Source organism: Monopterus albus, unplaced genomic scaffold (assembly GCF_001952655.1).
Source record: "Monopterus albus unplaced genomic scaffold, M_albus_1.0 scaffold434.1, whole genome shotgun sequence".
NCBI classification, from domain to species: Eukaryota; Metazoa; Chordata; class Actinopteri; order Synbranchiformes; family Synbranchidae; genus Monopterus; species Monopterus albus.
In genome coordinates, this window is record NW_018128314.1 from 13,884 (window position 1) to 27,568 (window position 13,685).

At 39.7% G+C, this 13,685-nt stretch overlaps 1 protein-coding gene across 4 annotated transcripts in view; it reads left to right on the top strand.

Annotated features, from left to right (window-relative positions):
* Positions 1 to 13,685, top strand: part of LOC109952134 (uncharacterized) — a 39,212-nt gene that overhangs the window by 12,844 nt on the left and 12,683 nt on the right. For all 4 annotated transcript variants that reach the window (XM_020587022.1, XM_020587021.1, XM_020587023.1 and 1 more), the window contains exons 16-31: positions 454 to 669; positions 2,710 to 2,836; positions 2,953 to 3,175; positions 3,295 to 3,442; positions 3,956 to 4,133; positions 4,244 to 4,421; positions 5,276 to 5,402; positions 5,595 to 5,714; positions 6,321 to 6,471; positions 6,586 to 6,698; positions 7,082 to 7,232; positions 7,426 to 7,674; positions 8,508 to 8,720; positions 11,355 to 11,536; positions 11,731 to 11,914; positions 12,983 to 13,125. In XM_020587022.1, the coding sequence (XP_020442678.1) occupies positions 454 to 669; positions 2,710 to 2,836; positions 2,953 to 3,175; positions 3,295 to 3,442; positions 3,956 to 4,133; positions 4,244 to 4,421; positions 5,276 to 5,402; positions 5,595 to 5,714; positions 6,321 to 6,471; positions 6,586 to 6,698; positions 7,082 to 7,232; positions 7,426 to 7,674; positions 8,508 to 8,720; positions 11,355 to 11,536; positions 11,731 to 11,914; positions 12,983 to 13,125 (2,703 nt within the window). The remainder of the gene's footprint in view (positions 1 to 453; positions 670 to 2,709; positions 2,837 to 2,952; positions 3,176 to 3,294; positions 3,443 to 3,955; positions 4,134 to 4,243; positions 4,422 to 5,275; positions 5,403 to 5,594; positions 5,715 to 6,320; positions 6,472 to 6,585; positions 6,699 to 7,081; positions 7,233 to 7,425; positions 7,675 to 8,507; positions 8,721 to 11,354; positions 11,537 to 11,730; positions 11,915 to 12,982; positions 13,126 to 13,685) is intronic.

The window sequence follows — 13,685 nt, forward strand, 5'->3', positions numbered from 1 at the left end:
AGCAGGAAATAGAAATTCAAACTTCAACTTCCCAGAATCACTCTTGTTTACTTGAAATCTAATTAGTGCATTAATAATCTGCACACTTACATTTGTTTAACACAAGATCAGCAGGTGTACAGCATCATGAGCTGTTCTCAGCTCTCATGCTCAGCAAACCAAACTAAAACAGCATGGAAAGTATAGATGTTGGGCTTTCATTCTTTTGAAATGGGTGAAAATGGGAATGATTACAAAGCATTCTTCTCAAGCAAACAAATGAACCACACCTTTTAACAAGAAAACAAAAAACTAACCACATTTTACTGTCTGTTGACCAAAAGAGTAGGCAGCTTTAGCCTGTAGCCTTACTGCAGGATAGGTTGCATAACACAATGACAAGGGCAATGCATTTCTGCTGCAACTCTGATTAAGAATTGGTGCATTATTCCATTCCATGAATGTGACTTCCAGGTGTTTTTGGAGCCTTTCTCCCGTGTCTTGGGCCAGGCCAAGTCCAAACAGGTCCTAATTACTGTGGCCCAGTCTGACCTGAGGCACATGAACTGTCTGCATCGGCTGGGCATCCTCCTGGGCATCACAGACTGGGTCAAAGACTACCAGAAAAAGCTGAACCCACCACAGAGCCAAAACTACAGCCCATACACAGCTCCTGTGGAACAGACCAAGGTCAGTATTGTTACAGCACCATCTGTAGAAAGTTGAACTTCAACAGAAAAGCCAAAGATATCTAGTAAGAATTGATCTTAGTGTGCATCATAAATGATCTCTGGGTAGTCTACTCCCACTACACTACTGCCATGACCACACCGTACTTTGTCATCATACAGCTGAAATATCTGAAGAACAAAACATATTGGAGGTATGGAAAAAAAAAAATATAGTAATAGGCTGTCACAATACACAGGTTTCAAAAGCTCCTACATTAACAAATCTGTTGAATTGAATGTTGTATTTGTCCTCGTCATTAGCAAAGAGCAGCAGAGCAGGTATTATGAACACACATTAACATTAATTCTTTGAGTATCTTGATGCCAGAACAAAAAGAAACTTGGCAGATGTCAGGTGTATGCTCCTCAGCTGGTGTCTATATTCAGCCAAAGATCATTTGTGAGGAAAGGACATCCACTCTGTAACACACCACTAGAGTGGGATGAGTGTCCCGTGGCTCCCACAACACAAACAGAACAATACACTTTCTCCAATAAAGTGATCTAGCCGAGCACATTGGTATGATCTGATTAGCTAAACAATTCTGACTCAGGATTTTTCATATTTGGTGAAGGTTTGTGAAACATTGGGTGAGCCAAGGTCAGTAGGCTACCATTATTTTAATATGCTAGATACATACAATATTAAAGCAACATTTCATATCTTCTGCTACTGTTTATTTTACAATACATATATTTGCACACAGAATATCTTTGGCACAAAAAAATGTCTTTTGTGATGAATCAAGTTCTCATCTCATTTTCAAGTTGTTGCCGTATGATGTGAAAACAAGACAGGCTGCAACACAAAACTTTCACTCTTCTCACCTAGAAGAGGTCAGCTGAATCTTAGGAGTCATAGTTATAACACTACTGTAAATGGGTCCAGTAAGGAATTTGAAAAGCATATTAAAACACTGTCAAACAACCCTAGTTGCAATGTCTCACAAGTTAGTATCCACTACGTAGTTTGAAACTGGATGCATTAATGACCTTTGTTAAGCACAGTTAAGTACAGTGAATATTAAAAACATTCAGTACCCAGGTACAGTGAATATTAAAAACATTCAGTAATCAGTGATTACGTAGTGAGATCATTTTACCTGTGCATTTTGTGCACTGCACATCATTTGTAAAAAAGTGGGAACGTTATTAAAACTGTGCCCCTACATTTTGTTGTACCATATAGTGGCAAGAAAACACAAAGTGAACATTTGAAATTACCTGGTTTTCTACATGAATTAGTCATAAGAAGTGATCTGATCTTCATCCAAGTCACAAATATAGACAGAATGTGCTTATGTCAGATGCCGCCTTAGGAGAGAACCCAAATGCAGACACAGACTGAGGTACAGTATTTAGTCTATGTTAATTTAACTGACACAGAACAAAGACACAAGTAGAACTACTAAGGAGTTCAACCTGACAAAACAGCACAAAGACATCTACAGAAAACTACATCTAAACAGTTCAGTCAGGGGGCTATACAACAAACTAAAAACACAAAACTTAACAAAACCAGAGGAACAAACCAAAAATCCAATATAGCGGGTAAGTCCAAAGTCCATAGGTGAGGCAAAGAGAAAGAGCCCAAGAGTTTCTACGCAGAAAACAAAGCAGGAGACAGTACAGAGCTACAGGAACTCCAAAAACACACAGGGTGTGGTGTCTAACTGAGGGAAGTGAGGAGAATATAAAAGCTTCAGACTTGGAGACAATGAGCAACAGGTGAAGGCAATGAGTGGTAATTAAAGACCAGAGTAAAGCTGAGGCAGCTGAGATGACACAAAACAGGAAACCCTTTCAAAATAAAAGTACCAAACAGGGAAGCAAGTGCAAAACCCGTTGTCATTTTTCATGCCTTTATTGAGCCCAGTCATTAAACATTCAAAGTGCTGGTGGAAAAGTAAGCAAACCCATGGACTGGATGTCTTGATTGTGGTGCTATCAAACTTGGCTTTTGATTTTCTTTTATTGATTTATTTATTTTTTACTTCAGTCTAATTTGATAGACTCTGAGAGCAGCAGTCTGTCAGCTCTGACAATGAGTGAAGATGAATTTCTTGAAGATAACATCATGGAAAACAGCTTTGTCTCCTCCCACATCAGCCAGAACATAGAACAAGGTAATTAAAAGTAGCACTCCACTATGGGAGTTTGAAGTGTATTTTCATTTCTTGCACAACTGAATGCAAGTGAACCAGTTTTCTTTTCTTAGTTTTAAATTGTTATTTTCTTTTAGTCAATGATGAGGAAGACTTAAAGAATGAGGAGGAAGAGGATGGAGAGGAGCTGTATGAGTTGGCCTCGCTCCCCAATGGAGTGATATCAGATGTCAGCAGTGAAGCTGAAGGAGGCCAGGATGAAGAACAGTCAGAAATGTTTGATTCTAATGAGAAGGATGCTGCCAGCTGCCAATCAGAGACCACACTTGATCTCCAAAGAGCCTTAATTGAGGACATCAGGTATGTTTATAACACATTTAGTTCACCGTGCTGAAGTATCATGGTTTTTACATAAATGGCTCCTACAAAGTAAAGCTCATCTGTGCTTTCTTCTTCTGTCTCATTTTATTTTATTTTAGGAAGAGTGAGTTTGGTATTGGTGTGGAATTGACTGCTGAAGGTCAGAAGCTGATGCAGGTTCACCAGGACAGGCTGGGCCGCAGCTTGGAACGCCTGTCCACTGAGCTGTACAGCAAAGACACACACTTTGTCCTGGAACTCATTCAGGTGGCTTCTATAATATTTACACTCTGTCGTGAACCTCTTCTCTCTGTGTTGCCCTTTATATTACCCCAAAAAGATTTAGCTAAATCCTCATTAGTATTCTAATTGTATTATTAAAGCTACAGAATGTAACTTTTTTCAAATATTTTTGTTGTAGAAATATGCTCTGAAACTTATCTTAATGTAGAGAGGTGCTGTTAAAGCCTCTAGTGACCCAGACTCATTGACCAGCACTGGCAGAGATGTTAGCTTCTAAAAGGTTTTGAGCGGGATCTAACCAATCAGAGATTTTTAGTTATTTCTGCTTGATCAGTAAATTTTGTTGCATTCTTCTCTTTTTTGTAACTTCATAATGACAAATATCTGAAGAGCTGGGCAGAGCGTGGCGGAGCAGAGTGGATTGATTTGGAGTTTCATGCTGGTTCTACCTTAAGTTACATACTGTAGCTTTAAGTAAGATGATACATATTTGTAATGCTACCTACCAATTAAAGAATACATTTCCTATTTTTTTAGAATGCTGATGACAATAGTTATCTAGCAGAGGATGGGGTCATTCCAGCACTGGCCTTTGTGGTGGAGCGAGACTGCATCACCATTCTCAACAATGAGACCGGCTTTCAGGATAAGAACATCAGGGCCATCTGCGATGTGGGTTGCAGCACTAAGGGCAAACACAAATATGGCTACATAGGTAAGTATGAACGTAATGGCTTGAATAGTGTGTGAGGACTGTTTTAAATATACGATGATAGAAATGTTAAGGTGTTGTTTTAATGATGCTGATTGCTGTACTCCACACAGGACAAAAGGGAATTGGTTTCAAGTCGGTGTTTAAAGTCACAGACTGTCCTGAGATTCACTCCAATGGCTTCCACTTGCGCTTTGACAAGACTTGTGGCCCTATGGGATACATACTCCCTCACTGGGCTGAGGATGAGAGGCTTCTGGATGCACGGCTGAAGGACATAAATCAGACTAGGTAAGATGACTAAGAAAAAAGAGGTCTTTTACACAGCAGACATTTTGACGTGTCACTGTGGGGAAAACATAGCTTTTACAAATAACATTAAGTATGGCCTATGTTCTGGTCAAGGGCAGTGTGACAGTGAACCAACATGCATAATACCAGGTCTCTGAAACTGAAGCAGCACCAGTGTGGCGGGTAGAGCAGTTGTCTCCCACCTGGACGGTTGAAGGTTTAAATCTTGGTGCCTGCAGTCCACATGTCACAGTGTCCTTGGGCAAGACACTGAAACCCCCTGTTGCCCGTGATGACGGCACATATGCAGGCAGCAGCTTGTAGCCCTCGGCTCCGAACAAAAGTTCACTGCACGTGTCACAATAAAGTAGAGCTTCTCTCTTAAATGACATTCAACCATTGTCTATGTTATTATTTACACGTGCTTTTCCTGCTGTAACTTGTATGCAAAAGGCCTATTGGCAAACACAAGCATCATACTTTAACTTTCAAGTGAATTCATGTACTTCAAGAAGCAATCCATAATGTAAATCTTTGTATAATCTCAATCTGTAATGCAGACATTTAATTTACAAATTTACAAATAAATGTTTATTGGCCCCACTTAAAAATTCAGCAGTTTTTTTATTACATTTTTCCAAATTCAGATACTGATGGTACTGTAATATAAACACCTGTAAGTCTCTTCTGTGACAGCAGTATAATGCATCCACTATAAGACAGTTTACATTTATCTCTCGTAAATAGTAATGGATCTTGTAAATAAAGTGCACTGCTGAAGGAGGTTTAAGTTTGGAAGAAGGAACAGAGCCACTAGTGTCTGAACTACCTAACTGCATTTGTTCTCTTCTCAGCTGGACCACTAAGATCTGCCTCCCTCTGCGCTCAGGGAACCATCAGACCAGAAACCTGTTTCATGACGTCCACCCCTCCCTGCTGCTTTTTCTGCACCGTTTGCGCTCCATTACCATCTATAACCAGGTAGCTCCTGCACTCATACCTATGCAGATAAACATATTTGAAGTCTTTCTTTAATGAGCAAAGAAATAATCACTTGCACATATGCATTTTTGCACTCAGTGCAAAATGTGAACATAAACTGGCTGGAAAGAAGTCATTAGCAATCACTTTTTTCCTAATCCCTCATCACCTGCTGCTTCTGTCGTCCTGCAGAGTGAGAATCGTCTTGTGACAATGACTCGCAAAGACCTGAGTCACAATGTATTAGAGGTGGAGCACACAGAGGGCACTGAGCGCTGGCTTGTGGTCAAAACTACACTGCAGCCCAAGAAGGTAACACACAAACCCTGGCTTCCACATCTCATTTTTTTCTTTTTCTTTTTCTCGTTTCTTCATTTTCAGGCACATTTATAATATCTAGATTTCACAACAGCAAGTAGTTTCTGTCCCTCCTCATTTCATCCCTCCTGGGGAGTAAATAAAATTCACTGTAGCTGTGCCTTTCACTGACACCCTTCTGTGTTTGTGCTTCAAAACTCTTCTGCCTTCTGCTCTGCAAAAGCCTTTCTATCTCTGCTTTCTATCTCTTGCCAGACTTTGTGAAAACTCACTCATTAGACATGTTGTTTGTCCCAACATCAAATAGAAATATATGACAAAGATCCAGACACACACATAAACACCACCAAGCAGATTTTAATGAAGTGTCCGTCTAAATTGTTGCTATAATCCCTGCTACGGTGTCTACATCAGTTATGTTTCTTCTTTCATTTCCTAGAGGGAGCTCCAAATTACTTGCAGTTATGTAAGAGAAGAAATAAAGCTGACTGCAGTGGCAAAACTATGTCTTTAACAGACTCTAAGGTCTATTTCTGTAAGGCATTAGTCTGTTTCTGAGTCGCATCTATGTATGTTAACAATGCTCTGTTTCTCTTTTAGATCAAAGAGGATGTTGAATCAACTGAGCTTGCCCTGGCTTTCCAGCTTGGCACTGGCAACACAGAAAGTGATATCATATGCCAGCCTCAGAAACAGCCTGTGTTCGCCTTCCTTCCCCTTCGTAGTTTCGGCTTTCGTTTCATTATCCAAGGTCAGAATGGAGATTGAGATAATGAAGAAGTTTGTTCACAGACAGTAGATACAGTTTGATTTTTGAAAACAAAATGTGTTTGTAGTCTACAGTTGATACTCTCTTCTTCTCCAGGGGACTTTGACATCCCGTCATCTCGTGAAGATGTTGACAGAGACAGCTCCTGGAACCAGTGGCTTCGGTCTGAGATACCACAGCTTTTCCTCCAGGCCATGGATGTCTTTACTGTAAGATGATACTCTATCTGCTCTACAAACAAAAACAAATGAGAAAACATATTCACCACATTGTTTTGTATGACAAAGATGAGCAGCTAACCCTGCCATTGAGAAGCTGTTACAGTTTTGGATCATCAAAATAGTTTCCAAATAGATTTATTTTCTGTTAGTCAATAAGTCAGCTTGTTGTTTCCACTGATTCTCTTTGCATCTGAGATAAATGACAGCTTGGGTCACCATATGAGAATTTATGGTATATAATGAAAAATTTGAATTTGATGCTCAGCTATAGGATGTCTAAGGCATAATACAGTAATAACAACTAATAACACATATCAGTCCTTTGTTATCGTTTGCCTTTAAACCATTGTCTTGTTCTCTTCTTTTTCCAGGAGCACCCAGAGTTCAAGGGGCTGAAGGGTCTTTGCCAATTCCTGCAATTCATCCCCTTGCCTGATGAGTTGTTAGACTTCTTCAAGCCTGTTGCTGGGCAGATTATTCAGCTGCTCAAAGGCAAAGCCTTCCTGCCTACACTCAGCTCAGGTATGACTCACACCTGCAGGTTGTGCAGATTTAAAATTTAAAAACCTTTAAAAAAAATGCAAAAGGCAGTATAAACTAAACAGAAGTATTTCTGGTATACCAAAGCTGTGAACCCTTGTATTGCTCTGCTATACAAGAAATTTAAAATACTATCTAATTATGTAAATGTTCCTCTTCATGCTTTCTGTCCCAGATGGTAAAGTTGTGCACAAGATGCCGTCCCAAGTGGCCGTCTGTCAGGACACTGTGATCCGCGACGTGATTGGTGGAGATGAGCTCGAAAGGCATTTGTCTCTGTCCTACCTTCATCCAGGCTTAAGCCCTGTCCCACCCACCTCCCTGCTCACTCACCTGGGAGTCCGATACCTGCGGGGATCAGATGTTACCACGGTAACCACAGCCATGGCCAAAGAGCTGATGAGGGTGCAAGGCATCCATTCAGGTGTGTGTGTGTTTCAGCTCTGACAGAGAGAAAGAGAAGCATGATGGATAGCCAGCCTATGACACTGCAGATTATGCACAACTGATTATAAGTGCTGGTAGAATGCAGCATATGCAGCTGGAGATGTACCATAATTACATGTATACCGGTGCTGACATCTCATAACAACCCGTTTTTATGTAGCAGAAGGCGGGAAAGTAGAAACACAGTATTAAAAAGAGAAGAATTTTTCAATAGTGTGGGGACCATCAGAATTTCATGGTGGAGGGAGGCAGCATTACATCAAAGTAAACATATTCCTGTGATAATTCATGTTTCATTCATGTCTATTTATATATGATATACTGTATATAAAATGTAACCACATTCTGTATACTGTATATGGTTGAATTTGAAATACTAAGTTTATTAGAAAAACCCCTTATGTAACAGGAACTAATTAATGCATTACTGTAATTAGGTTTGTTATTGATCTTGTTAGCATAGCAGCATAGCTTGTTACATATATAAAGTGTCATGGTGGTACAATGGTGTCTCAACTGCCTCATAGTTTTAATGAGTAAAAGTTAATATTATGCATGGAAGTTTGTTCTAAGCAACACAGTTACTAGCTAAAGCTAGTAAGTGGGCTTTAAAGGAATAGTTTGGGATTTTTGTACTGGCATGAAACTGTACTGTTTGTTGTTAAATAATGTGCATTCATTGATACACCCTGACATAGCCGCTCAGGGTTATTAGCAATACCGGAAGCATGACTAATTTCGGCAGTACTATATACAGTATACATGCATTTCAGTAAAATTTTGGACACTATCCTTGCACATTTCTTCTAGATGGTGGTCTGCATCAGCTGGCCCGTTTGCTGGTTTGCAACTTCCGAGCTCTGGAGCATGGCTATGGAGAGGCAGACTTTATCTTACAGACCCTCAGGGATCTACCCATAATCCCGCTGGCTGATGGCCGTGTGGTGGCACTAAATGGAGAGGGAGTCTTCTTTCCAATGGAAGAAACGAAGCCCAAGAAAAAAAAAGCTCAAGCTCAGACTGGTAATTATATACCTTCAGTGTACATATACTGAAATCAGTAGTAGTATTTATTCGTGGCTAACAACTACTAGACTTTAATTTGAACCATGTGCTGGGTGATCTGAGATTTTGTTTGAGTGTCTCCATCTGAAAAGGCTGCATAATTTTGCCTCACAAATATTCACGTGATTTTTGTTTGTTTGTTTGTTTTTGTTTTGTTTTTGCAACTCTTTTTGTAAAGATGCTTTTTTGAAATTCAAACTAACAAACAACCTAAGGACCTAAGACAGGAAATGTTTATAGGATTGCTAAGGTCTGTGTAAACCTCTGACTTCAACTGGTATTGGTATGGTATTTGACAAGATAAATAATAATAACACGTTAAATTATGTGTTACATTTGATCAAGACACTCAGGTAACAGCCAGGCTAACTGAGGCTGTATCACAGATTGAAACTCCTATGTCTGACTAATTATAGAAACACTGCATGTTGAAGACTAAACCCTCTGAAAGGACCCACGTAAACAGCTGTGTCTGCTCTATTAGAAGTCAGCACATTCACAGACACTGAGGGCATCGAAGTAGGTGTATAACAAACGTGACCTCTCACTATGAATAAGCAAACATACAGAAACTCACCTCACCTCCACAGAAAGTGGAGGAATGGCACCAGTGTTGTGCGTCATCACATTCAAAAACAGTACCCAAAGCAGGCATTTGGAATAGCAAGCATGAATAATTGAGTTTCACACTCTGATGTAAGCATCATGCCACTGCAGTTTGCTGGCTTTAATAATCATGTACTCTTTGGTATCTTTGTATGTAAGAGAGGCAGAAAACAGTTTTGCTGAGCCAGTGATCAGTTTGAGCTGCAGTTGATTAATATTGTTGTTTTTCTGTCAAAACTTGGCTGTTAATCAATGAATCATTTGGTCTAACATGTCAAAAAAGTGAAATACGGCCATTACTAGTTTCCAAGGCCTAAGATGATGTCTTCACACTGCTTGCATGCAGCCCACACCCCCAGTTCACTGTCACAGGAAACAGAGAAAGTCTTCAAATCTGTAAAACTTGAACTAGATAATGTTTCTATTTATTAAAATTGGTTCTAATTTCCTATCAACCGACTAAAAGACTAATTGCCTAAGTACCATAAAAAACCTGCATGTTTATTTGTAATTAAGTAACGTGATCTTTCTGCAATCACATTTTGTGTGTGTTATCATTTTTTATTACTTTTATTACAGTACACCCGCCCAGTTAGGTTTGGATATAAAATAAAATTTGAATTCCCTAGATTGATTACCCCTTATGCAAGATGTTTTCTTGGCCAGGTACAGTATCTGTACAAGTGAGTTTACTATTGGCTTTTTACCTGTATGTGCAAGACAAACGTACCGCTGTGGCCGCAGAGCAGTGGGATGAAGGGAGGGGTAATTATACATAAAGACATCAAAAGTCAGACCAAAGCTGAAATCAAAAACACAGAGCAGCCTCTGAAAGAATCAGGATGCAGTGTCTTATTAATACAGTTAAAATAAGTGAGTGACTCTTCTAAAACAAGCTAAGGGTTTCTTGTGTGTGTAAGCATACTCACCCTTTTAGTGGAGCATTACATCTCCTTGCCACAGAGAATTCTGCTCAACCTGTGATTCCTGAATAATGTCTCCGGTTTATCTTTGGACACGGAGTTTGAAAGATGAGGGTGTTTACTAGGCAGATTTTAGGGGAAAAAAATTGTGTTTTTGTGGGAAATGATGCACTTTTTGGAGCTCAGAATATCTTGATCTTTCCTGACTGTCCTCTGTTTTTAGTCAGTCTCTTATGAAGCCACTAAATTGATGGACAAGCAGTACTAAATTACCACTGTATCTTGTAAAATAAGTACATCCTGGCAGTTATGTATGATTGATAACAGTAAAGTGAGAATGAGTGTAAATAGTGAAAACAGATTAAGCCTGTCTTCTGGAAGTGAAGCCAGTGTGCAGTCCAAACCTTATGTTCCACTTAAAGGTGAAGTCAAGCAGAAAGACGTGTGTGTAATAGCTCCAGAGAGACAGCTGAGTTAAACACTGTGTCCTTCTGAAATACTGAGCAGTACAGAAACCAGTTGGGAAACACTCATCTAGATGGCACTCCCAGAAAGTAATTCACTGGAGGTTTTCTGTTACACATACAGTATTTAGTTGTGTGTTTATTTGTACTGTATGTATGTCACAAATCGCACCTTTATTTGTATGTTCAAGTTCTCAAGAAACAGCTAAGATCAGATTAAGAAATGTAAGAACTTCAGACACACAAGTTATTGCATATTTTCCAAATCCAGGTCTAAATGAGACCAGACATCAGTAGTAAAATGTCTTCAACAAAATTGTTTCTCTGAACAGGTGTTTCAAAATAATCCCCTGGGGGATGTAAATGCAGAAATGAACTGCAATAACACTTTCAGTATTACTATAAGGCTTTGAAAATCAATATAGACACTACATCGTTCACCCAACTTGAAATTGGGCGGGCGTAATATTATTCAGTTTAGTTAGTAATGTTTAATGTTTGTTGTTACTGTGTCAGGAAAGTGTTGATGCAGTGTTAATTCTGTGGCCATTAGTTAAGGCTCTTAATCAGTTTTTGTCTAATGTGTTGTCCTTATACAGGACCTCTGTCTGCGCTGTACAAGGATGTAAATGTAGTTCACCCCTCTCTGCTGAGCTGTGTGGAGCCTCTGGAAAGTCAGCAGGTTCGAGAGCTGCTAAAAAGACTTGGAGTCCATGAACTGGAGCCTCAAGAGCTGTTGGAGCAGCACATCTACCCCTCAATATGCAGCAACAAATGGAAGGTAATGTGCTGTATCTACTGGATCATTTACATCTGTGTAAAATGGTATGTGAAAAGAGTGTCACAAATATTATGTTATACTCATTTTACATTTTAAGTTTTATGCTTAAAAAGTGTTGCCCATTATATTTGGCTTAAATGTCCCTCTCATTTTGCCTCTGCGACCCCATGGATCTGTGCTGATTCCATTGTCAGTCAAAGCCCGAGGCCGTGGTAGTGAGTTACTTGGTTTTCATCAAGCAGCACTCGGCCTCCAGTCAGGAGTATTCAGACACTCTAGTACCTGTCCTCACCAACAAGGGTCTTCTGTGCCCAGGCCAGGACAAGGTGCACTTCTCTGAGGAGTACGATAACATCAACCTGCCAAAGAAACTGCCTGGTATGGAGACAACCCACTAACACACACATGATTCACTGGTCTGTAGAGTGTCAGCAAAAATACCCATGATAATCACCAAAGCTTGTTTCTTAGTGTCCCCAGCTACCACCCACCTTTTCTGCAGGGGATGTTAGAGACGTTAGAGAGGAAAGTGGTTTGTGATTATGTTAAGGTTTACCTCCATTGTTAAGATTAAAGAAAGCATGAAATGTCTGAGAATGTTGAACAAAGGAGTGTGTGTATGTGTCTGTGTGATGCATAAGTTGTAGGAGAGTGGACCAACAATGGAAAATGGATCAGTGCACTTGACCTGCACTTTGAACAAGAGCGGCTAAATTCAAAAAGTAATGTTTTTACTCTGGACTAAGCGGTATAGGCAATGAGATGAGGTGAAATGTTTTTACTCTTCAAACATTACAATTACTTTTACATTATTGAGATTACATTGTTTTAGTTTGTCAAAGGTTAGAAAAATATCCATCCAAGTCAGAGCCAAAAGTGACATCTTCACAGGTCAAGTGTCTGACCAGCTTTATCATAAAAAAAACTTAAGAAAAACTGAACAGATTCACTTTTGAGAAGCTGGAGACAGATCATTTACTTGAATAATTCATAGATGATCAAAATACATCTTTGAGACCATTGCAAAGCCTGTCACACATCATTGGTATTGTCAGTTCTATTGGTTCCAGATGGTGACTATATTTTGCATGAACCAAACCAGTTTGCATCTCCAAGAAGATGATGCGCATTATTTTTCCCCATCTTTCTATTGCATCTATTTCTATCTATATCTTCTCTCTAAAGACTTTGGTTCTGTTTGGTTCTGTTTGTATGGGATAAACAGTGTAGCCATGCAGCCATAAGTTAGTGGATCTAACTGACCATAAAATTCACAGATTCCTTGTGAGATTTGATTACTTACACTACAGTTTCACCTTCTGATCTTCTTTACCTGTTTCCTGTTCCACTGTTCTCCAAATTCATGGTTCTTATACAATGTAATTCTTTATTGTTCTTTGTACTGTAAACACTTATCCAGTTGCCTGTCTACTCTTCCTCTTCCAGGCTGTGACTGGATCTTACTGAGTCCCTGCTATGTGCAGACAGATGGAGATGTAGCAGGATGGAGAGAGCTCTTCAGCAGACTGGGAGTCAGAGATGGTCTCATCATTCGCAAAGAGAGACAAACTCTGACTGCTCAAGAACTGGTGAGGAGGAAATCCCTGAATTGTAGTTTCGGCAGTTTAGGAATCACACTCAACTCATGCTGCAATGATGCAGCTGTATGGGCACAAAAAGACCAGACCAAGGTCATGGCAGCCCAAGCTGTAAACACAGATGATGAAAGGCTACAGGTGTGTTATGTAAGGACACAATATTTACTGGTTGCATGGACACCAGAGACAGATTAGAATGCTGTGACTCATCATGATAAATCAAGTAGTGATTAAAGGATGAAGATACTAATGATTATGAGTCAGACCCAGGCTCGAGAGATCAAAAGCTGTTTTGAGGAGGAGCAGAAAAGGCAGGTGACTGATGGGACATGTCAGAGAGAACTGAGGTTGCGCACGTCAGACATTCATGATGCCAGTTTTAGCATGGGTGACAGCAACCAGGGCTGGAGTTATGCTGCCTGCACACAATATGGGAACAATGGTACTCAGATTATTTCTCTTTAAAAATACTATACATGTCACATCAGTCAGAATTGATTGTAAAGCTTCATATTCTTTTCAAATGAACATGATGAAAACAGAGGTTACTT